At 61.7% G+C, this 23,833-nt stretch overlaps 3 protein-coding genes across 7 annotated transcripts; 1 reads left to right on the forward strand and 2 right to left on the reverse strand.

The window, feature by feature from the left end:
* Positions 1–148: 148 nt before the first annotated feature.
* On the reverse strand, positions 149–4,532 carry LOC125628364 (lysozyme C-like). The gene is made up of 5 exons (XM_048833349.2): positions 4,475–4,532; positions 3,360–3,545; positions 2,465–2,623; positions 801–879; positions 149–215 (listed from the first exon to the last, which is right to left on the reverse strand). Exons 1-5 carry the CDS (start codon positions 4,530–4,532, stop codon positions 149–151), a joined length of 549 nt encoding a protein of 182 aa, XP_048689306.2.
* A 234-nt stretch (positions 4,533–4,766) lies between these two features.
* Positions 4,767–23,822, reverse strand: LOC125628358 (metalloproteinase inhibitor 1). 5 transcript variants are annotated; one of them, XM_048833342.2, is made up of 7 exons: positions 21,381–23,822; positions 15,515–15,609; positions 14,960–15,050; positions 6,580–6,677; positions 6,195–6,312; positions 5,559–5,680; positions 4,767–5,145 (listed from the first exon to the last, which is right to left on the reverse strand). In XM_048833342.2, exons 3-7 carry the CDS (start codon positions 15,015–15,017, stop codon positions 4,906–4,908), a joined length of 636 nt encoding a protein of 211 aa, XP_048689299.2. In that variant the 5' UTR covers positions 15,018–15,050; positions 15,515–15,609; positions 21,381–23,822; the 3' UTR covers positions 4,767–4,905. The 5 variants fall into 5 exon arrangements, with proteins under 5 accessions (XP_048689299.2, XP_048689297.2, XP_048689298.2 ...); XM_048833340.2 differs by lacking the exon at positions 15,515–15,609 and adding an exon at positions 15,940–16,119; XM_048833341.2 differs by lacking the exon at positions 15,515–15,609.
* Positions 19,302–20,081, forward strand: PROP1 (PROP paired-like homeobox 1). Its single transcript, XM_048833483.2, has 2 exons — positions 19,302–19,502; positions 19,740–20,081. Exons 1-2 carry the CDS (start codon positions 19,302–19,304, stop codon positions 20,079–20,081), a joined length of 543 nt encoding a protein of 180 aa, XP_048689440.2.
* Positions 23,823–23,833: the final 11 nt, after the last annotated feature.

The raw sequence follows: 23,833 nt of genomic DNA on the forward strand, positions 1-23,833 counted from the left end.
GGACAGGTTTATTGACCTTCCCCTTCCCCATCCCCAGTGTCTAACTCTCCTTTGTGCGTGGGGGGCCCCTCGCCCAGCCCCGCTGTCGGAGCCGGATGCAGAAGCCAGCTGGGTCCTTGGAGATGGGCGCCGAGGTCCTCTGGCCAGATCACAGGTTGCAGGAAGCCACCCAGTGACTCAGGTCCCGGCCCTTGCAATGGTCGCGCCACGGCATCCTGACAGGGCAGAGAAGAAAGGTCAGGGGACAGAAGCAAAGAAGACACTGAGATGCAGCCACCTCTGGGGCAGGGCAGCAGGGGACCAGCCGCACATAACGCCACCTGGGGACGGCTCGCCCTACGCTGCGATACAGCCGCCTCTGGGGGAGAGTGGCTGCAGAACAGCTGCACATAACAGGGATGGCTCATCCCGCAATGAGCGTCAGTTCTACATTATCCTGTGTGGTGTTACATTATGTAACACCATGGATCACACTGCACTTGCTACGTAATCCGTCCATTTGTGCTACGTAATCCGTCCATTTGTTGTATTGTGCAGTGATTCTCAGGGTTGCAAAAAGACAGAGCTAAGAGTGGAGATAGATAGATAGAAAGATAGATAGAGGGGGTGGATGGGGATAGATAGATGGGGGGGATAGATAGATAGATAGATAGATAGATAGAGGGGGTGGATGGGGATAGATAGATGGGGGGGATAGATAGATAGATAGATAGAGGGGGTGGATGGGGATAGATAGATGGGGGGGATAGATAGATAGATAGAGGGGGTGGGTGGGGATAGAGAGATAATTTTTCCCATACCAGGCCCCCATCCCCTGCCAGTCCATCACGACTTTCTTGACACAGTTGATGTCATCCGCTAGGTCCGCAGTCAGTAAATCTGTGGGGAAAGAATGAGATGTGGTGTGAAGGGGGTCAGGATGTGTGGACCCTGATTCCCCTGCTGGGCAGGCCCCCCGTGCAGGCCCCCGGGCCAGCTATCTTGGACCAGACAAATCTACACTGCACGGGGCTGCTTCACCCGGTGCGGAAATGCAGCCACCTCTGGAGTGGAGCAGCTGGGTTATTGAACTCTGGTTTGTCTGTCATGTTAGGAAAGGCCACATGGCTGGGGAAAGCCAAGTCCTACCTATCCATCCCCATCTCCCCCCCCCCCCCCATCTATCTATCTATCCATCCCCATCCCCCCCATTTATCTATCTATCCATCCCCATCCCCCACCATCTATATATCTATCCTCATCCACCCCCTCTATCCATCTATCCCCATCCACCCCCTCTATTTATCCCCATCCACCCCCTCTATCTATCCATCCTCATCCCCCCATCTATCTACCCATCCCCATCCACCCCCTCTATCTATCCATCCTCATCCCCCCATCTATCTACCCATCCCCATCCACCCCATCCATCTATCCATCCGCCCCATCTATCCCCATCCCTGTACACCCCCTCTGTCTATCCATCCCCATCCCCCTCATCTATCTATCCCCCCATCTATCTATCTATCCATCCCCATCCCCCCATCTATCTATCCATCCCCATCCACCCCACCTATCTATCCCCATGCACCCCATCTATCTATCCCCATATGTGAAGAAGTGGGACTGTTCTTAATGTTTCCTCTGAATAGTGTGGGGGTGCCTCAGTTTCCCCTAGGCAGTTCTTAAGTATCTCGGTGGTGGGGTAAGGGTGTATGATCACTGCAGAGCCCTAGAGGGCAGGGGTGTGCAGGGGTCTGGACACAGAGAATGGCCGACACCCTGTTTCCTGGCTACTGATGGCCTGGGCCCTTCCCCCCTGCAAGGTGAGAGCTAAAGGGTTGGAGAACAAAGGAATCCGGTGACCTCCTGGCCGGGAAAGGGACAAAGCCCAGAGGAGGGGGGGGGCTGGAGGGAGTTTCAGTTTGGGACTCGCTGGAGACATGGAGTGAAGGGCAGACATGGTTGTCTGGCTTCCTGCCCCCCAAAATGGACCCAGCTAAGGGGTCCTGGTCTCTGCACCTACAAGCTCTGTGTTAGACCATGTTCCTGTCGTCTAATAAACCTCTGTTTTACTGGCTGGCTGAGTCACGTCTGTCTGCAAAGCTGGGGGGCAGGACCCTCTGGCTTCCCCAGGAGCCCCGGACTCGCTGTGGGAAGCGCACGGAGGGGCAGAGGATGCTGAATGCTCCGAGGTCAGACCCAGGAAGGTGGAAGCCGGGGGAGCTGTGTGTCCTGTAGACAGGCTGCTCACAGGAAGGCGACTGCCCCAGAGTCCTGACTGGCTTCATGGGGAGCAGTTCCAGAGCATCGCCCAGGGACTCCGTGACACCATGCACCCCCTCTATCTATCTATCCATCTATCCCCATCCCCCCACTCTATCTAGCTATCCCAGACTCTCCCAGTCCCTACCTCGCCCAGCAAGGTGGCCCTGTGGGGCTGGGGTCCCTGCCCCCCTCTCCCCTGGGGGTAGGGGGGCCGTACCGCGGCATCGTGTCTGGCACAGGTCCAGCGTGTGGCTGCGCTGGTCACTGCACCACCGGCGGCTGTTGATCTGGAAGATCCCGTAGTCGGAGCTGCCGTCCGAGTTCTCCATCACGGTCCCCGTGTTGAAGCGGCTGGCGTAGAAAGCCAGGCAGAGCCCTGGGGGGCAGGTGTGTGGGGGGGAGACATTTCAAGCAGCCCCTTGGCCTCCAGGGCAAAGAGAAAGGGGGTCTCCATCCCTCCCAGCTGGCAAGGGGGACCCCGAGCAGCTGAGAGCCCAGAGCGTGGCTGGAGGCAGAGAGAAGTGACGCCGGGCCGGCTCGGTCAGTTGGGCCCGTTCAACCCATACGGACCTGAGCCAGGCCGTACTCCGAGGAAGGAGGAAGGCCAGCCTAACTGGGGACTGAATCGTGCAAAGCAGGGACCCTGGATAGGATCTAGGGGGTCCCCCGTGGACAAGGAACTCAACCTGAGTGACCCGGGCTATGGCGGGGAAAACAGGGCTCATGAAATCCTGGGACGGGCAAACAGAAGGGAGATGCCTGGGAGTCAGGAGACGGTTTTGCCTCTGTAGCTGGCACTGGTGAGACAGATACTGACAAATTGAATCCCAGTTCCCAGCCCCCCCAGCTCTAACCACGAGACCCCTCTCCCCTCCCAGAGCCAGGGAGAGAACCCAGGAGTCCTGGCTCCCAGTCCACCCCTGCTCTAACCACGAGACCCTACTCCCCTCCCAGAGCCAGCGAGAGAACCCAGGAGTCCTGGCTCCCAGCCCCCCCTGCTCTAACCACTAGACCCCATTCAGCATAGTTGGGGGGACAAATTGTTGGGAGCCTTCTAGGGCAAGAGCCGGAGGCAGGATGAGGGGGGAGGAGCACGGGGGATGGGCACTCACAGTTGTCCAGGCGGTACCCCATGAACCCGTCCAGCCCCCCTCTCTGCAGCAGCCGGGCCAGCTCACAGCGACTGAACACCTCGCCCCGGGCCCCGGCACTCAGGCAGGCCAGGACGGGAAGCAGGGCCAGAGCCCTCATGCCAGGGCGAGGACGCCGGGTTCGGGGCCCCGCACCCTCCGTGCCACCTGCGGGGGGAGAGAAAGGCGAGGGAACGGAGGCAGGACGAAGGTGAGAAGCATGACCCTGGCCTCCCACATACAGCTGGCAAAGAACCCAGGAGTCCTGGCTCCCAGACCCCCTGCTCTAACCCACGAGACCCCACTCTCCTCCCAGAAAACCCAGGAGCCCTGGCTCCTACCACCCGTCCCCCTCCCCCACTCTAACCACTAGATGCCCCCAGAATAGAACCCAGGAGTCCTGGCTCCCAGCCCCATCCACTCTAAGGTACTTGTCCCCAAGCCTTTCCATGCCTCTGTTTCCCTGGTGGGAAGGCGATGCTGAACAGGTCCCCTAGGGGCAGCGGCTCAGTGGGGCGCTTACCAGGCCCTGCAGCACCCCGGCACCCCAGTGACCCCCAAGCCGCACACCCGCCCCTTGCCCTGATGTCTCCCAGCTGCCCCAGGTTCTAGAACCACCCCATGGAGACCCACTGTGACATCACACCGGGCCCCGGCCTGGAGCCGGTAGATCCAACCCCTCATCTGCACACAGCCAGGACTCCTGGGTTCTCTCCGCAGCTCTGGCAAAGGAGTGGGGTCTAGTGGGTTAGAGCAGTGGGGGCTGGGAGCCAGGACTCCTGGGTTCTTTTCCCAGCTCTGGGAGGGGAGTGGGGCTCTGGTGGGTTAGAGCAGGGGGGCTGGGAGCCAGGACTTCTGGGTTCTCTCCCCAGCTCTGGGAGGGAGTGAGGACTAGTAGTTAGAGCACAAGACAGGGTGCTGGGAGCCAGGACTCCTGGGTTCTCTCCCTAGCTCTGGGAGGGGAGTGGGGACTAGGAGCCAGGACTCCTAGTCCTGGCCCCAATCCACTCCCAATCCTAATCCGGGCATGGGGGCAAAGAGTGGGTGGGGTTAGGGAGAGGCACGCCCACCCCACATATATTTCCCCACCCACCCACAAAGGGCCACCCCGCCACAGAGGTGGCTGCATGTAGGCGCCGGGCAAGCTGTCCCCATGTAAGGTTATGTGTGTCTATTTGCCAGCTGCCCTGCCCCAGAGGTGGCTGCATCTCAGGAGCTGTACATACAGAACTCCACTCCTGGGGATGCAGTGGATTGGGGCGCAGGGGAGCAGCCAGGAATTGGAGCATGGGGGTGCTCTGGGGTATGTGCCAGGGGGAGCTGGGCCTGAGGCTCAGTGCAAGGGGTTCTCACGCTCCCCAGCCCTGGGCCGGCAGACGACAGCACGGATCTGGGTTCCAGCAATTTATTTATTTAAGAATCAAACTCAGCAACACCATTTTAACCGAGCCCGAGCTTGGGTCGGGGAATAAAGTTCGGGGTGGGTCAAAGGGAGAGGGGGTGACAGTTCTGGGGGTTGGGGTGGAGGTCAGGGGGTGTTTCGGAGGGGGCACAGTCCAGGGCAGATCGCTGCTCTTGAGGGTCTGCTCTTGAGAGTCTCCCAGATGCAGAAGGGGTCGGCTCCGGGGGGCGCCCCCTGGCTGGGGCGGGGCAGGCAGGCCAGACGCTGGGCCTGGGGCCCCTGCCAGCTCTGGTCCAGCAGCCCATCGGTCCAGAGGCACTGGGCGTCGCCCAACAGCTCGCATGGCCTGAATTCACAGGGCACCACCTGGGGAGGGGGCGGGGTTAGAGAGAGCCACGCCCACCCACAAACCCCACCCTTATGGCATAGACCTTGCCCCCTGAACCCTATCCCCCCACTTGTGTGGCAGTCATGGGGGGGAAGGGTGGGTGGAGTTAGGGAGAGACACGCCCACCCCACATAGATTTCCCCACCGACCCACAGAGGCCCCCCTAGGACGCACCCATCCCGCATAGACCCGGCCCCCGCAAGCCCCACATCTCCCCCCACCAGGCCTGATGTTACATGGCATCACCTGGGGGAGGGAAGGAGGTGGGGTTAGGGACACCCCCAGCCCTCCAAGGCCCCCATCTCCCAGCCCCAGTCCCCCAGACCCTTCGCCCCCCAACTCCCAGCCCCTGCCACCCAGGCCTCCCAGGCCCCATCCCACAAGAACTCACCTGGCAGGTGCAGCCCCGTCCATAGGCCTGGCTGATCCCGTGGCGCTGGCTGGGGGGGATGCGCCCCCAGGGGCGCACGAAGGAACACAATGAAATAATCAGGTGCTTGTCCTGCCGCTCAGCTGGGGGGAGAGGGCAGAGGGAGTGGCTGGCACAGTGCCCCATAGTGACCAACAGCCCCCCCACTGACCCACAGAGCCCCCTATAGCCCCCCACAGCCCCCAGACCCTGTAGCCCCCGAGGCCCCCCCCCACAAATCCACAGTCACCCAATCCCACAGAGCCTCACAGACCCACATCCACCCAACAGCCCCTCCAGAGCCCCCAGAACCCCCCCGAGCCCCACATGGACCCACAGAGCCCTCTAAGGACACCTAGAGCACCCCTATAGCACTGCACAGCCCCCCCATCCACCCACACTGGACCTCTGGGCGGGGAATGCAGTGTCTTGGGGGGCCATAGCCAGGGAGGGGGGCTCCAGACCTGTGGATCTGTGACCAGGGGCAGGGGGCATCTCTCAGCATGGGGGGGAATTACCCCACAAGGGGGCTGGTGTCAAGGGGCCCTGAGGGGTATTGGGAAGTCCCCGGGGCGGGGGCTGCCCCAGGCCGGTGTTGGGGTGATGGGGGTGCCTTACCCATGATGAGGTACTCCTCCCCGTTCAGAGGCGCCCGGTGCTGGTACCCACAGAAGGTCTCCTGCTCCAAGGAGTCTATGAAGATGCCGTTCCCCTGGGACTCGAGCCCCTTGTAGGTCTGCGGGGAGACGCACATCAGAGCAGCAGGGGGCACTCTGGGGAGCGGGGCAGGGGGCCTGGCTGTGGGGGGAGCTCCTGGCTACCCCAGTCCTGGCCGGGACCAGTAGGGGGCGCTGTGGGGAGCGGGGCAGGGGGCCTGGCTCTGGGGGGAGCTCCTGGCTACCCCAGTCCTGGCCTGGACCAGCAGGGGGTGCCATGGGGAGCGGAGCGGGGTTGGTGGGGGCCGGCTGTGGGGAGCAGGGGGGTGTTTGGGGGGTGCAGGTACCTTGGTGATTTTAATCTTGTAGCGAATCCAGGACTCGAACTTCTGGGTGTTGCTGCTGGAGTTCAGTGGAGTGACCCCCATGAACTTGCCCCGAATCACTGCACAGCAAAGAGACGGGGGTCAGGGCACCCTGAGCGGCCCTCCAGGCTCACGGCATCTAAAACCACCAGAGTCAACTCCAATATGACACAGACAACCGGGGGAACCGGGTCTGGGACTCTGGACTCTTGGGTTCTTCCACGCCTTGGAGGGAGCAGGATCCCCCCCGCCACACACACAGACACACACTCTTAGGGGGCGTCGGGGCTGGAGCAGTGACCCCAGCATCAGCTCCGATAATAGCTATACTGACGCTGGGGCACAGGGGGAGCGCTCCCTGGTTGGTCAGCGGGGGGTGGGACGTCTCAGCTCGGGGGGGGGGGGGGGGTTGATAGCTCGGGGGGAGGGGCCCAAGCATTTATGGGTGTTTGGGGGAGCTGCAAAAATTATGGGGGAACTGTGCTGGGGTGTGGGGCATTGGGGGGGTCACTCACCAATGTTGGCCTGGCAGAACAACATCTCAGGGTGCTGGGGGGGGGCTCAGAGAGGTGCTGGGAGGCAGGGGGTGGGGTCAGGGGTCACTCACCAACATCCGCCTGGCGAACGGCATCTGGGAATGCTGGGGGACGGGGAGGGTCAGAGGGATGCTGGGGGTCAGGGGTCACTCACCGACGTCGGCCTGGCAAAACGCCATCTGTGGGTGCTGGGGAGGCAGGGGGGCTCAGCAGGAGGTACTGAGGGATGGGGGGCTCAGGGTTGCTGTGGGACAGGGGGTGGGTTCAGGAGTCACTCACTGACATCAGCCTGGCAGAACGCCATCTGGGGGTACTGGTGGGGCGGGGAGGGCTCAGCGGGAGATACTGGGGGATGGGAGCTCAGAGGGGTGCTGAGGGACACGGGGCGGGGGGCCTCAGCAGGGGGTACTGGGGGATGGGGGCTCAGAGGGGTGCTGGGGGGCAGGGGGTGGGGTCAGGGTCACTCACCGATGTTGGCCTGGCAGAACGGCGTCTGGGGGTGCTGAGGGACAGAGGGTGGGGGGGCTCAGCGGGGGGTACTGGCGGATGGGGGGCAGGCTCAGCAGGGGGTACTGGGGGATGGGGGGCTCAGAGGGGGGTACTGGGGGACAGGGGGCTCAGAGGGGTGCTGGGAACAGGGGGTGGGGTCAGGGGTCACTCACCGATGTCAGCCTGGCAGAACGCTGTCTGGGGGTGCTGAGGGACAGGGGGTACTGGGGGAAGGGGGGCAGCCTCAGCAGGGGGTACTGGGGGATGGGGGGCTCAGAGGGGTGCTGGGGGACAGGGGGTGGTGTCAGAGGTCACTCACCAACGTCGGCCTCGCAGAACGCCATCTGGGGGTGCTGGGGGGCGCAGCTGCAGGCGGCCGTGGGGTCCCCCAGCGCCAGGACCAGGATCGCTGCCGCCAGCAGCCGGCTCAAGGCGACAGGGCTCATGGTGACGCTGGGATCGAGGGGGTCGGGGGGGGGGCGGAGCCGGTTAGACCCATGAGAGATGGAGACACCCCCAGCCCCCCAGAATCACCCGAGCCTGTCCTCTCCCTACAGGGGGCGCTATGGGGGGCTCCCCACTACACCAACCCCAGCCTTTTCCAGCAGTTTCTGCTCTGGCCTGGCCTGGAGATGGGGAAAGCGCAGGGGCAGGCTAGCAGGGGGCTGCGGGTCGCGAGTGAGGGGCACCGGCAGGGCTGGGAGGGAGACAGCAGAGGGGCCGGAAGGGGTGCCGGGGGGCCCAGCAGGGGGTCTTGGGGGCCCAGCGGAGGGGAGCAGCAGGGAGGCTCCTCTCTCTTACCTGAGACCATGGGGCAGGCGAGGGCTGAGAATCTCGACTTGCTCAGTGTGTGGCTCAGCCCCGCTGGTTCCTATATAAGCAGCACCACACCCTTCTCCTCCCCCCCACACCGGCCAGGCTGGACAGGAGGAGGGGGGGGGGGATGTCAGCGGGGGAGGGGCGGGTAATTATTATCTGATGTCTCTTGCTCGGTGCGTGGGACAGTCCCCACCCCTGCTCCCTGCCGGAGGGGGAAATGTCCGGTCACTCAGCGCCCGCAGCGAGTCAGGGAGGAGAGGGGTGGAAACCCAAGGGTGGAGGGGCGGCATGGGGTAGAGCAGGGACTGTGACATGCGGAGTGGGGGGGCTCTGCTGGGGGACTCAGTGGGGCGCTGTGCTCTAGTGGTGCACAGGGTGGTTGGGGGGATGGATGGAGTCATGAGAGAGTGGATGTATAAATGGATGGAGGGGGGGGGATGTGTGGGGGTGGGCAGGGATGGATGGATAGATGGATGGGGGGGATGTGTGGGAGTGGGCAGGGATGGATGGATAGATGGATGGGGGGGATGTGTGGGGGTGGGCAGGGATGGATGGATGGATGGGGGGGATGTGTGAGGGCAGCACTGGATGATTGTGTGGTTGCAGGGATGCATGGGTAGACGGATGGATGCGTCTAACGGCGGGTGGACACCTGGATGGGTGGGTGAGCGGACAGGGATGGTTGGGCGGCTGGACAGGAATGGGTGGGTGGGTGGATGGATGGGAGAATGGGGGCAGGGATGGATGGGTAGTTGGGTGGAGGGATGGGTTGGGGTAAGGGTGGGTGGATAGACAGATGGATGGGGGGGATGTGTGGGGGCAGGGATGCATGGGTAGATGGATGGATGGGTCTAATGGCGGGTGGACACCTGGATGGGTGGGTGAGCGGACAGGGATGGTTGGGTGGATGATGTTGGGACCTTATCCACTCGGTCTCCAAGACCTCAGCTCGACGTCAGGCTCAACACAGAGGTTTCTCTCCTGGCACCCAAGGGCCCGACCCTGAGCTACTGAGGCTCAGGGGCAGGGGGTGGGGTCCAGGGTGAACCATGCACCCAAAGTACAAACTCATTCACCAGCTGATAAACACGCCCTCACACAGACGCTGCCCGCACTCTCTGTTCTACATCCCCTCGCACGCTCTCTGATCGGCTCCTTAGTTCCTGGGAGCCAATCCCTGGTCACATGTTCGCCATCCGTTCCTGGTTCCTCATCCGCCTGCTGTTCCCTTTCCTACTAACTACATATTTACAAGGCTGATGGGAATTCAGGCTTTGTTCGTTGTTCCGTGGCCTTGGTCAGAACAGATCTACAGATAGGTGAGGGGGTAGGGACGGTTGGGTGGATGGAATAATGGATGAGTGGACGGGGTTGTGTGGGTGAGTGCATAAGCAGATGGCTGGGAATGGCGGGGTGACGAAGCGGGACTGTTCTTAATGTTTCCTCTGAATAGTGTGGGGGTGCCTCAGTTTCCCCTAAGCAGTTCTTAAGTATCTAGGTGGTGGGAAAAGGGGGTATGATCATTGCAGAGCCCTAGAGGGCAGGTGTGTGCAGGGGTCTAGACACAGGCAGGCAGGTAGCCTGAGCCTAGCCGCTCCTCCCCCCTGCCAGCCAGGTCATCTGCATTTTCACTGACCGTTTCCCTCTCCGCCAATTGGTTCCCTGGATTCAAATTCAAACCCTTGGCCGTTACAGGAGCAGGGCCTGGATCCTGTCCCAAAGAGACACAGTCACCCCACAACAGGGTCTCGCAGCTGGTGTCCTGGAGCACCCCAACAACCAGCCAGCCCCACCCCTCCTGGGTCTGCACAGGGAACTGGGCCATAGACAGGGCAAGGGGCTTCATCCCTGAGACCCTCACCCAGCTCACACAGCCCCTCAGCCTCTGAGGCTGCACCACCCAGGGCCTGACAACAGTTCTCTCTGTCCCAGGATCTCGCCACCCCAGGAATGTCTCCCCATTGACCATCACCTTCCGCTCCCACTGGGGGTCCGAGGGGCCCGACCCCAGGAGACTCCACACAGACATATAGGTTGGGGTCAGGAGTGGGAGCCTGTCCTCATCCCCACCCATCTGGCTGACAGAGTCTATGGCCTGGGGACCCAGCAAGGGAGCTAGACACCGGGGCTTTTCCGCAGGGTCCCCCAGGTTCAAATCTCCAGCCTGCTCAAAGGCAGTGAGGTGGCATCCACATCCCCACCCCCCCTTAATAAGGGGCAGCAATTTAGTCTCGAGGTTCCCTGCGGAACTGGCCCCCGGGGTCTATCCCCACTCACCCCGGGGAGGTCCCCTATGCCTCTCCGCTCCCCCACCGCCAGTTCATGCCGCTTCTGCAGCTCTTTCTTGGGCTCTTGCTCTCTCGGACTCAGCTCCAATCCCGTCCGTCTCCGATCCCCCGATGGGGAACCCGATCGTGAAGACCCTCGTCTGGTCGGAGACAGGAGTCTTGGGGATGCCTGGCTACTACTCCCGCTGCTCCCAGATCCTGCTCTAGCCCCATTTGGGGTCAGGAATCTGTTCCTTAGAGCAGTCATCCTCCTCCAGCTGCACGATTAACTGTGCCTTGGTGAACTTTCCAATGCTCAACCCTCTCTTTCTGCACAGGGTTACAATGTCCTTCTTAAGGAGACGGTGACAGGCCATCACTCCGCTCTTCCCAAGCTGTTGTGGACTCACAGGCCTGTGTGCTCTCAGCTCCCCACGGTTTCCAGGGAGAACCCCTCGTGTGCCAGCCCTTCTCAAGGTCACCACCTCTTTGCCAGGGTCGAGCCGCAGACTCCTCCGCCCCTGGGACCACTCGCTGCAATCCCCAGGGGAACCCTGTTACTGCAAAAGTCCTTCTCCCTCCCCGGGCCAAGCCGCAGGCTCCTCCACCCCTGAGACTGCTCACCACAGTCCCCAGGGGGACCCCATTACTGCATAGTCCTTCTCGCTGGTCACACACTCCCAGGGGTTAACCGCCCCCCGAAACCGCTCCTCTCTGAGCCTTCAGCACGCCTCGTCCTCTTCAGTCCCCCTTCGTTTTACTGCTCCCCAGTCGCTTACTGCAGGAAGCGCCACCCACGGGGTGCAGTACATCCCATTGCTGACACCAGTTGTCACGGAGTCCCTGGGTGATGCTCTGGAACTGCTCCCCATGAAGGCAGTCAGGACTCTGGGGAAGTCTCCTCTCTGGGAGCAGCCTGTCTTCAGGACACAAAGCTCACACAGCTTCCACCTTCCTGGGTCTGACCTCGGAGCATTCAGCATCCTCTGCCCCTCCGTGCACTTCCCACAGCCAGTCCGCCCAGGCAGGGTCCTGGGGAAGCCAGAGGGTCCTGCCCCACAACTTCACAGTCAGACGTGACTCTCAGCCAGCCAGTAAAACAGGGGTTTATTTGATGACAGGAACATGGTCTAAAACAGAGCTTGTAGGTGCAGAGAACAGGTCCCCTCAGCCGGGTCCATTTTTGAGGGGCAGGGAGCCAGACAACCACGTCTGCACTTCACTCCACGTCCCCAGCCAGCCCCCAACTGACTCCCCCTCCAGCCCCCCCCTCCTCTGGGCTTTGTCCCTTTGCCGGGCCAGGAGGCCACCTGATTCCTTTGTTCTCCAACCCTTTAGCTCTCACCTTGTAGGGGGAAGGGCCAGGCCCATCAGTAGCCAGGAAACAGGGTGTCAGCCATTCTCTGTGTCCAGACCCCTGCACACACCTGCCCTCTAGGGCTGTGCAACGATCATACCCCCTTATCCCACCACCTAGATACTTAAGAACTGATTAGGGGAAACTGAGGCACCCCCACAATATTCAGAGGAAACATTAAGAACAGTCCCGCTTCATCACAGTGGGTGGGGGTAGGAAGGATGGATGAGTGGACAGGGATGGATGGGGGATGGATAGGTGGGTGGGTGTTTGGGCAGGAATTGATGGGTGTGTCGGTGGTTGGAGGGGAGCTGGGTGAGATGAGTGGGCAGGGATGTTTGGGCGCATGGGTGGTTGGATGGGCTGATGGATGGGTTCTAGGGCTTGTTGGTTGTAGGATGGATGGTTGTAGGACGGGTGGGCAGGGATGGTTGTGTGGGAAGAGATGACAGGGTGGATGGATGGGAGAGGTAATGGGTGGACTGGTGTGGTTGGATGGGGGATGGTTGGGCAGAGGTTTTTGGGAGAATGGGGTGGTTTTGGATCGGGGGATGAGTGGGCAGACATAGATGGGTGGAGGGATGGGGGGCAGGGATGGATGGGTCCTTGGATGGGTTGGAAGGAATCATGGATCCACAGGCCTGGTGCTCTCGCCCGGCTCTGGAACAGATCCCCTTCAGTGTGGCAGCCCCTTAGGGGCACACTCACTCACTGGCGTGAGCCCCTCGGCTTCCCCGCCCCGTGGGACCAAACCTCGGAGCTGTCAGCACCCCTGCATCATGCCATAACCCCCCCCCCCCGACCAGTCCAGCTGGATTGGACACCTGGGGAAGACTTGTACCCCCAAAGGGAGCAATGCACCCCCGACTGCCTGACGTGGGAGTGACTCTCAGCTAGTGTGGTAAAAGCAGGAGGGTTTATTAGATGTCTGGACACAGCGTAGAGAGTCAACGACCTATTCCACCAGCTAGTTAAACATGCACCACATAGGGGAAACCGAGACACACGCAGCATTCACACAAAACCTTAGGAAAAGTTTCCACTTTGTCACATCTCTCCACCCTTCGAGACCCAACTGAGTGGGGTCACTACGGCCCGTGACCTGGGGAAGCCCAGGGACCCCTCCCCGGGACAAAGCATCTGCTGTAATATTTGCACATCCATTCACGTGGCCCGCCTGCATCTCATAACCCTGGAGGATCAGACTCCGTCTCAGCAGCTCGGCATTAGCCCCTTTCATTTGGTGCAGCCGTGCCAGAAGAGAGTGGTCAGTCTACACGGTAACATGCCGCCCAGTTAGATACAGCTGCCGCCTTTTAAAAGTCCACCCCACGGCCAGGCATCCCCTCTCCCTGGGGGCCTAGCTCTGCTCCTGGGGCAGCAAGTTCTCGCCCACGTACACGACGGGGTCTCTCTCCCACTTAGCATCAGCACCGCGCCCAGCCCTGTGCCTCAAGTGTCGGTGAGCACCAGGAAGGGCTTGTACGCCCGAGCAAAGTCCTCCACCCTCCACAGTAATGAACTGATCCACCCGGCGCCCCCTTGAGACAAAAGGTAGGACCAGGAATTCAAAGAGCCCCAAAGGGGGTGATGAAGGCAGATTTCTGTCTGGCCTCTGGGTCTAAAGACACCAGCCTTTTGTGAGATCCATGGCACTGTGCTTCCGATAGTCCACACAGTGACCTGGCCCTCCTCCTTAGCTCTTCGCTTTCCTACAGAGGGGTCGACCGTGGTGGTTAGTTCTCGGTACCCAATGGCTGGGCAATTGTCTGGGCCCAGACAGGCGTCAGTCACACCAGGATCTCTGAGTCTTTGCGCAGAGCAAACAACCATTTCCCACAGCCTCGTTAGCCCGATGCCACGTAGGGGAAACCGAGGCATTCACAATATTCAAAATATTATGAAAAATTCCCATTTCATCACACGCCCTCCGCGCCGCCCCCCCCCCCCCCCACACACACACAGTGCAGGGCTTGTGTCCTCCAGCAGGGGGGGCAGGGACACACACAGAGAGTGCAGGGCTTGTCTCCTCCAGCAGGGACAGACACACACACACACAACCACATGCATTGTGTGTGTGTAACTGGGTGGGCAGCTTCCTGGATGCAGCATGGGGCGTGAGGGGGTTGGAGCTGGGGTTTGGGGTTAACTCCACGTGTCCTGACATCAATTAACAGTGGGGGAAGGGGATGCTGCCCCTCCCCCCATGCCAGACACTGGGAGCTCAGCCCCACCCCAGACAGCACTAAGGGCTGGCAGCCCCCGACCCCCCAGGACCAGGCCAGTTTCCTCGAGTACGTCCACACCACAGCCAGGGCGCTGTAGCAGCGACGCTCCCCACCCCCCGGGGGGAAGGGCCCTCCCCAGGCGCAGCTCGGCCGCCTCTGCCAGAGGCCGTAGCTGGGTCGATGACCCTGTCCACCAACGACCTGCGTCTGCACCAGGCATGGAGCGACCCCACCCTGGTGCCCAGGGGGGCGGGGGGCTGGGAGCCAGGACTCCTGGGTACTCGACATGCACCTCTCACTAACTATTAAACCCTGTAAGGCATTGACTCAAACCCAGCCAGGTGCACACGAGGCAAGAAATCCTCTGCCAGGCCACCCTCCCTTCGGGTGCCCAGCCAGCAGCCGCCGCTCTCCGGCCACCCAGCTCTGAAGGCAGCAGCCACTTCTCATGCCCCCCCAATGCCCGAATACAGTCCCCCCCCACCCCGGTTGGAGCGGGGGCACTAGAAGTCAGGTGGGATGTCACTTTTCCTCTTGGCCTTCTGAGCAGGGGAAATAAAAAAGCCACCGGAGGGGAGCAGAGGCCCATGGTAGCGGGAGCCCTAGAGAAGGGCTCGGAAGCTGGCCTCTCTCACCGACAGAAGTGGGTCCAATCACAGCTCTTACCTCCCCCGCCTTGTGTCTCTAGGATCCTGGGACTGACCCGGTTCCCACTATGCTGCATCCCTGACAACGTGAAGCAGGGTCTCTGCTGGAGCTGGGGGTGGAAACAGGAGTGGGTTAGCGGGGGACTGTGGGTCAGAGCGGGGCGGGGGGGCAGCCTAGGGTTGGGCTAGTGTCTTGTGCTTCCGGCTGTAAGCGTGTGAGCCCCGGGCCGGGAGCTGTAACAAACCTGGGGGGCTTGTAAAGGAAGTAAGAGAGAATCGTTAGACCATTGGAAATCAGGGAGCCAAAGAAAGACAGCCAAAGAGGAGACATGAGGTCTGTCTCCTCTAGGGGGCACCGGCCCTGATCCATGCCCAGGATGGGGACTGGCTGGCTCAGCGGGTGGGGAATGGGGCCAGGGCCGGGGCCTGTCCCCTCTAGGGGGCACCAGCTCCCACCGGCCCCAGGGCGGGGACTGGCTGGTTCAGGGGGGCAGGGAATGGGGCTGGGGGGGTGCCAGTTCTGATCTCTGGCTCTTTAGCCCAAAAGTCCCGACATATTGAGTGTTTCAATCACCGTCTTTAAGTCCCTTGTGGGGAACAAACGTCAGCACCACAGCAGGAGGTTGAACCCTGGCCCATGGCTGGAAGTTGAAGCGGGACAAATGCAGCCTGGGAATAAGGTGCAAGTTTTTGCCGTGAGTGCAATGAACCCTCGGGACCCTTCCCCAGGGGGGCAGTGGATTCTCCAGCCCGGAGGTTTTCATCAGGACGGTCAGTTTTGCTAAGAGTTCTGCCCTAGATCAAACAGGAATTCATTCGGGGCAGGTCTCTGGCCTATGTGATACAGGAGGTCAGACGAGAGGCTCACAATGGTACCGAGTACAGTCTCTGACCCCCACTGGCTCAGCCGAATCCCTATTTCGGGAACCTCAGTCAAAAAAACACGGAGAGTCCTTCAGTTCCCGTCCCAGGTTTGTGGCTTTGCTGTGCTGTTCTTACCTTGCTGTCTCACCCCAGAGGTGGCTGCAGCTCAGCGCCAGGCAAGCCCATGTGTGGCCGTTCCCCACTTGCCCTGCCCCAGAGGTGGCTGCATCTCAGTAGCTGTACATCCAAAACTCAGCTCCTGTCCCAAAAGCAGAGACCTGGAGCTGATGGAGGAATCACTATTAGCTCTTGGCTCTGTAGGGAACACAAGAGTCAGTGCTTCAACCTCATTGCATTAACACCCACACACACAGCAGGGCCCAACCCCTCCAGCAGGGGCTGGCAGGGATACACACAAACACACACACACACACACACACACGCAGAGCAGAGTCCATCCCCTCCAGCAGGGGGCGTCAGGGACACACAAACACACAGCGGCCACCTGTGTTCTCTCCCCACCTCTGGGAGGGGAGTGGGTTCTAGTGGGTTAGAGCAGGGAGGGTTGGAGCCAGGACTCCTGGGTTCTCTCCCAGGCTCTGGGAGGGGAGTGGGGTCCAGTGGGTTAGAGCGGGGGGCTGGGAGCCAGGTCTCCTGGGTTCCATGGCAGAGCTTGTTCCAGAGATAACAGGAAACCCGTTTGCCTGGCGGTTGCTCGATGCCTTACCATGCTGAGGGCAGCCGGAAAGGGGGCAGGCTGCTCAACCTCTAACCCGCCCATTACAGGCCAGCAGGGAAAAGCCATCAAAAAAAATCCAGCAGCTGTTCACAACCTGGGCCCCCTAGTGCCAGGCGCTGGCCAGGGCTGGGCTGGCAGGGGGCTGCGGGTTGGAAGTGAGGAGCACCGACAGGGCTATGGGGGAGCCCTGGGCTGGGCTGGCAGGGGGCTGCGGGTTGGGAGTGAGGAGCACCGGCAGGGCTATGGGGGAGCCCTGGGCTGGGCTGGCAGGGGGCTGCGCGTTGGGAGTGAGGGGCACCGGTAGGGCTGGGGGGGAGCCCTGGGATGGGCTGGCAGGGGGCTGCGCGTTGGGAGTGAGGGGCACCGGTAGGGCTGGGGGGGAGCCCTGGGCTGGGAGTGAGGAGCACCGGCAGGGCTATGGGGGAGCCCTGGGCTGGGCTGGCAGGGGGCTGTGGGTTGGGAGTGAGGGGCACCGGCAGGGCTATGGGGGAGCCCTGGGCTGGGCTGGCAGGGGGCTGCGGGTTGGGAGTGAGGAGCACCGGCAGGGCTATGGGGGAGCCCTGGGCTGGGCTGGCAGGGGGCTGCGGGTTGGGAGTGAGGGGCACCGGCAGGGCTGGGGCAGAAGGGGGCTGGTTTTGTCTCCACGGCTGTTCCCAATCTCGGTGGATTTACACTCACAATGGGCAGCCCTGATTACTGGAACCTTATCCCAGGGGACGGGGGCGGGAGTTGCCACACACAGAGCCCCCCCCCCCCCCCCCCCCGAGCCTCCCAAACTCCACGCCCCCACCATGGACCTCCCCACAATGACCCCCGATTGGGCCTCCCCAGCCTCTCCCCCACTAACTGACCTCCCCCGCAGTGCAGACTACTCCAACACACAGAGCAGGGCCCACCCCCTCCAGTAGGGGGCACACACACATACACTGCTAACTACCCCCCCCCCCGACAGCTACCCCCTAGCTATCTAGGGGTTGCAGCACCTGGGGCCCTCTGGGGCCCACACTGATCCTGCCCTGACCCACCCCTGCCAGGACCTGCCTTGAGGGAGGATGGTCCCCACTTAGGGGGAACTGATTGGTCAATGCAGACACCCCCCAAGAGGGGAGGGGCGGACTCAGAGACGACTTAAAAGTTTGGGGTGGGGGCACATGGGGCACAGGGCGAGAAGGAGGGAGTGCAGGAAGGGTGCGGGGTTAGGTGACGGGTACCCCAAACTGTCAGCGCCAAGGCTGGTAAGTAGGGACCTCCAGCCTTCAGGGACGAGTCCCTTCTAGGGAGGGGGCAGAGAAAGGGGAGGAAAGGGGGGTCAGAGTTCAGGGAGAAAGATGGGGGAACTGCTCTACAGCCAGAGGGGCTGGGAGCCAGGACTCCTGGGTTCTCTCCCTGGCTCTGGGAGGGGAGTGGGGTCTAGTGGTGAGAGTGGGGGGAGGGGCTGGGAGCCAGGACTTCTGGGTTCTCTCCCCAGGGAGGGGAGGGGAATCTAGTGGTTAGAGCGGGGGAGCACGGCTGGGAGCCAGGACTTCTGGGTCCTACCTTATCCCCCAACGCTGTTAGTCCGCTCTTGCTTCCAACACCGTCCTGTCCCCCAGTGCTGAGCCCGGCCACCCAGCACTGACCCCACATCCTCTGCAGCCATGGCAGGGCTGGCGGCTTGAACCGTGAGTGGGGTCCCAGGGAGGGGGACTGTCACTACTCCTCCCCCATGCAGAACCAGGGTGGGGGCTGGGAGCCAGGACCCTTGGGTTCTCTCCCTGGCTCGGGAGGGTGGGAGTGGGGTCTAGTGGTTACAGCAGGGAGGGAGGGCTAGGAGCTAGGACTCCTGGATTCTCTCCCTGGCTGGGGGGGGAGGGGGCTGGGGGGTCTAATGGTTATTACAGTGGTGGGGCTGGAAGCCAGGTCCGTGGCCCCAGGTCATGTACACGTTAATGAGAAAGCTGCTTGGCACAGACGCTCTGGGGCTCAAATTCCTTCCCTGTCCCTGTCCCCCCCACCCGTCCCAGACTAATTAGCCTCCCGGGTGCATTGTGTCCCCCGGGGCGCTGCGTTCTCACGCTCTCAGGTTTGATGGGCCGGGTGGGGAGGGGTGATCAGGTTCCCCCCACTTAATCCAGGGGATCACAGCCGGGAATTACATGTCCCCAGCGGGACTGGGGGGGAGGACTCTCAGAGGCTGCCACTGACCTGCCAAGAAGGGACCTTGTTGGGGTGTGGAGACATTCCCCCAGAGCCTGCAACGCGCCCCCACAGTGGCGCAGACCTCCGTGCACTGAGCTGCAGGGGGAGCGCTCCCTGCGGTGGAGGTATTAGGGCTTTTACCCATGCTGGGCCACCAGGGGGCACAGCACACTGCCACGGGGGCACCGCACATTGCAGGAGAACGCGCTGACAGAGGTTAGAAATATCCCCCGGTTTAAATTATAGGAGGTGGGGGCAGGGAGCCCGGGGCTGGGCTAGCAGGGGCTGCGGGTCGGGAGTGAAGGGCACCGGCAGAGCTGGGGAGGGGGTCAGGGCTGGGCTGGCAGGGGACTGCGGGTCAGGAGTGAGGGGCACGGGCAGGGCTGTGGGGAGCCCAAGGCTAGGCTAGCAGGGGGCTGTGGGTCGGGAGTGAGGGGAGCCGGCAGAGCTGGCAGGGCTGGGCTAGGAGGGGGCTGCTGGTCGGAAGTGAGGGGCACCAGCTGAGGTCCTGACAGCCCCCTTACCCCACACCGTCTCCCTCTCAGACATTATCAGCCCCCCCTTCAGGAAGGCCCCAGAGATGCCCGGCCTGGCGGGGGGACCCCCAGCTGCTCCCCCTTCCCTGCACTTCGCCACCCCCACACGCCGGCGCCATCGCACCAGCTTCACACAGGAGCAGCTGGAGCAGCTGGAGGCCGCCTTCGTCAAGAACCATTATCCTGACATCTACGTCCGCGAGGAGCTGGCCCGGGCCACGCGGCTCAATGAGGCCAGGATCCAGGTACCAGGTGGAGGGCTGCAGGGCGGGAGGCTGGGCAGGGGGGCGCACTCTCTTGGCAGTCAGTGCTAGGCACTGGAGGGCGTTCTGTGTGGCTGTTTCCCAGCCGCCCCGCCCCAGAGGTGGCCGCACTCTGTGCCGGGTGAGGCATCACTGAAGTCCCAGCCAGGGGCACTCCTGTGTGAGGGGCTCCGTGGGGTAACACGGCTGGGTCTGGACGGTGTCTTTCTCTCTTTCCAGGTGTGGTTCCAGAACCGCCGGGCCAAGCAGCGGAAACAGGAACGGGCCCTGCTGAAGCCCAGCCCTCCGCGGGTCCTCTCGGTCGGGCCAGTACCCATTCCCCCACCCCGGCAGTACCAATACACCCCGACCCTGGCCCCCCACCACCACCTCCCCCGCTTCCCTGCCTCCTACCCCGCAGGGCTCCCGCCTCCTCCTGGCCAGTTCCCGTGCACCCACCCCCCGCCACCCCCCCGTGCCCCCGACGACTGGTACAGCTCCCTGCGCGCTATGACCTCCCCCCCTGCCCCCCCGCCCTCCGTCATCTCCCTCAGCCTGGACCCAGCCACCCACTGGAACTGAGACCCATGGGGCGCTGGATGCAGCATGGAACAGACATAAAGGTGTTGAAAGGCCTCTGGCTCCGTCTCCTTCATTCCAACACACGAGGATGGCTCTCCCAGCACTGAAATGCAGCCACCTCTGGGGCGGGGCAGCTGGGAAACAGCCGCACATAACACCACCTGGGGATGGTTCGCCTGATACTGAGATGCAGCCACTTCTAGAGCAGTGCAGCTGGGGAACAGCGGCACATACCACCGCATGGCGATGGCTCACCCGGCGCTGAGCTGCGCCACCTCCCATTATTATTATTATTCAATCATTCAATATGGGCAAACAGGATGTTCCAACCTATAACATATTTTTTCCTCTGTGCTTTGAATGGGCTCATTTCCTAACACAGAGAAAAATTACGAGTGAAATAGACTGGAAGAAAAAAATTAGATTGCAAAATATGAATGCACCTGGGGAGTTTTCGAGGAAAAGTTCCTCAGATGGCCAAAAAGCCACAATTCCAGAAATCAAGAAAGTGGGTACATTTGGCTAAAAGCCCATGCTCTTTCAGTGGGGGAAATGAAGGTATCAGTTAGAAATTTACAAAGCTACATATAAAAAATGGGGAAAAATATGAGATAAACAGTAATCAATATAAATTAGAAGTGTAGAAAATTGATAAGGGAAACTAAAGGCAAGAGAGGAACATCCATAGCTGGCTAAGGACAATAAGGAGGGGTTTTTTTAAAGCATATCAGGAACAAAATACACTCTAGCATAGACAGAGATGGAAAAATTGCTAATGATGGTACAGAAAAGGCAGACATAGTCATTCAACATCTGTGTCCCATATTTGGTTAGAAGAAGGATGAGGTACGCATATCAAATGAGGGCGATGGAGCACTGTCCAGGACATTAGGCCTGGACCCCCAAAGGGACTTAGGCCTTGTGATGCTGCCCTTCTAGGTCCCTTGAAAAATCGCTGTGACCCACAGAGCCCAAGTTAGGGGCCTGGACTCTCTCTACAGCGAGCAGAAAGAGATGGGCGCCCCAGCACATGACCCACAAAAATCCTGCCCCTCTTGTGTCTTGCATCACCTAAGTCCAGGCTCCAAGCAGGCACCTAGCTCTACCTAGCTGGGAATGTCTGCCCCCCACCATGTCACTCCCTTGGAGCAGCCTCCCCAAGGGGTCCTGCTTGTCCACAAGGGGAGGCCCTGGGACAGCCCCACCTCTGAGGGTTGGCCCGCTTCCCACGGATGCTCAGTCTCCCACATGTCTTGAAATGCCTTTTCCGGCTTGCCCAGCTTGGCGGGCGCATCTCACCACTCTCCGTTGTCCTGGGCAGCTCCCAACATGGCCGGCTCCTGGATCAGACAGGAGGTTTGTTACGGGAGGATCTCTCAGGGCAGGTTGTTACAGGAGGGTCTCTCAGCTACATGGGGGGGGGGTGTTATGGGAGGGTCTCTCAGGGTGGGTTGTTATGGGAGGGTCTCTCAGCTGCATAGGGGGTGTTACGGGAGGGTCTCTCAGAGGGGGTTGTTACTCGGGAGGGGGTCTCTCGGCCACATGGGGGCGTGTTACGGGAGGGTCTCTCAGGGCGGGGTGTTATGGGAGGGTCGTTAGGAAAGGGTCTCTCAGGGCTGGTTTGTTTCGGGAGGGTCTCTCAGTGGCATGGGGGGGTGTTACGGGAGGGTCTCTCGGGGCTGGTTGTTATGGGAAGGTCTCTCAGGGCTGGTTGTTACTGGGGGGTCTCTCGGCCGCACAGGGGGGTGTTATGGGAGGGTCTCTCGGCCGCACGGAGGGGTGTTATGGGAGGGTCTCTCGGCCGCATGGGGGGGTTGTTAGGGAAGGGTCTCTCAGGGCTGGTTTGTTATGGGAGGGTCTCTCGGTGGCATGGGGGGGTGTTATGGGAGGGTCCCTTGGGGCTGGTTGTTATGGGAAGGTCTCTCAGGGCGGGTTTGTTATTGTAGGGTCTTTCGGCTGCATGGGGGGGGTGTTACGGGAGGGTCTCTCAGCTGCATGGGGGGGTGTTACGGGAGGGTCTCTCAGGGCGGGTTTGTTATTGTAGGGTCTCTCGGCTGCATGGGGGGCATTATGGGAGGGTCTCTCAGGGCTGGTTGTTACTGGGGGGTCTCTCGGCCACACGGGGGGGTTGTTAGGGGAGGGTCTCTCGGCCGCATGGGAGGGGGTGTTATTGTAGGGTCTCTCAGGGCGGGGTGTTAGGGGATGGGTCTCTCAGGGCGGGGTGTTTCGGGAGGGTCTCTCAGGGCTGGTTGTTACTGGGGGGTCTCTCGGCCACACTGGGGGGTGTTATGGGAGGGTCTCTCGGCCGCATGGGGGGTGTTATTGTAGGGTCTCTCAGGGCGGGGTGTTATGGGAGGGGTCTCTCAGGGCGGGGTGTTTCGGGAGGGTCTCTCAGGGCTGGTTGTTACTGGGGGGTCTCTCGGCCACACGGGGGGGTGTTATGGGAGGGGTCTCTCAGGGCGGGGTGTTTCGGGAGGGTCTCTCAGGGCTGGTTGTTACTGGGGGGTCTCTCGGGCACACGGGGGGGTTGTTAGGGGAGGGTCTCTCGGCCGCATGGGAGGGGGTGTTATTGTAGGGTCTCTCAGGGCGGGGTGTTAGGGGATGGGTCTCTCAGGGCGGGGTGTTTCGGGAGGGTCTCTCAGGGCTGGTTGTTACTGGGGGGTCTCTCGGCCACACGGGGGGGTGTTATGGGAGGGGTCTCTCAGGGCGGGGTGTTTCGGGAGGGTCTCTCAGGGCTGGTTGTTACTGGGGGGTCTCTCGGCCACACTGGGGGGTGTTATGGGAGGGTCTCTCGGCCGCATGGGGGGTGTTATTGTAGGGTCTCTCAGGGCGGGGTGTTAGGGGATGGGTCTCTCAGGGCGGGGTGTTTCGGGAGGGTCTCTCAGGGCTGGTTGTTACTGGGGGGTCTCTCGGCCACACTGGGGGGTGTTATGGGAGGGTCTCTCGGCCGCATGGGGGGTGTTATTGTAGGGTCTCTCAGGGCGGGGTGTTATGGGAGGGGTCTCTCAGGGCGGGGTGTTAGGGGATGGGTCTCTCAGGGCTGGTTGTTACTGGGGGGTCTCTCGGCCACACTGGGGGGTGTTATGGGAGGGTCTCTCGGCCGCATGGGGGGTGTTATTGTAGGGTCTCTCAGGGCGGGGTGTTATGGGAGGGGTCTCTCAGGGCGGGGTGTTAGGGGATGGGTCTCTCAGGGCTGGTTGTTACTGGGGGGTCTCTCGGCCACACTGGGGGGTGTTATGGGAGGGTCTCTCGGCCGCATGGGGGGTGTTATTGTAGGGTCTCTCAGGGCGGGGTGTTATGGGATGGGTCTCTCAGGGCGGGGTGTTTCGGGAGGGTCTCGGGGGCTGGGCGGAACCAGGCCGCGGCCGGGCCAGGCCAGGACGGTCTCAGCGCAGACCAGGCCGCGTTGTTATGGTAACCCTGGCGCGCGGGGAGGGTAGGACCCGGATGTTCACGGGGTCACGCGCAGGGCTGGGAGGAGCGAGTTCTTGCAAGGACCCGGATGTCGCCCAGCGGGGCGGGGCTCAGGGGGGTCTCCAGCAGGGGGCGGGCTCAGGTATCGAGGGCACCCGGATGTCCCCGCGAGGGTGGGGCTAGGCTATTTTAGGAGCTGGACGCGGCTGAGCAGGCAGGGCTCAGCGCGGGGTTACCGAGCAAGGGGCGGGGCTTAGGGATGGGAAGGACCCGGATGTGCGCCAGTGGCGGGGGCCGAGCCATGCGCAGGTCCCGGGTTTTCCCCTGAGCTCGGCTTG

Source organism: Caretta caretta, chromosome 23 (assembly GCF_965140235.1).
Source record: "Caretta caretta isolate rCarCar2 chromosome 23, rCarCar1.hap1, whole genome shotgun sequence".
NCBI classification, from domain to species: Eukaryota; Metazoa; Chordata; order Testudines; family Cheloniidae; genus Caretta; species Caretta caretta.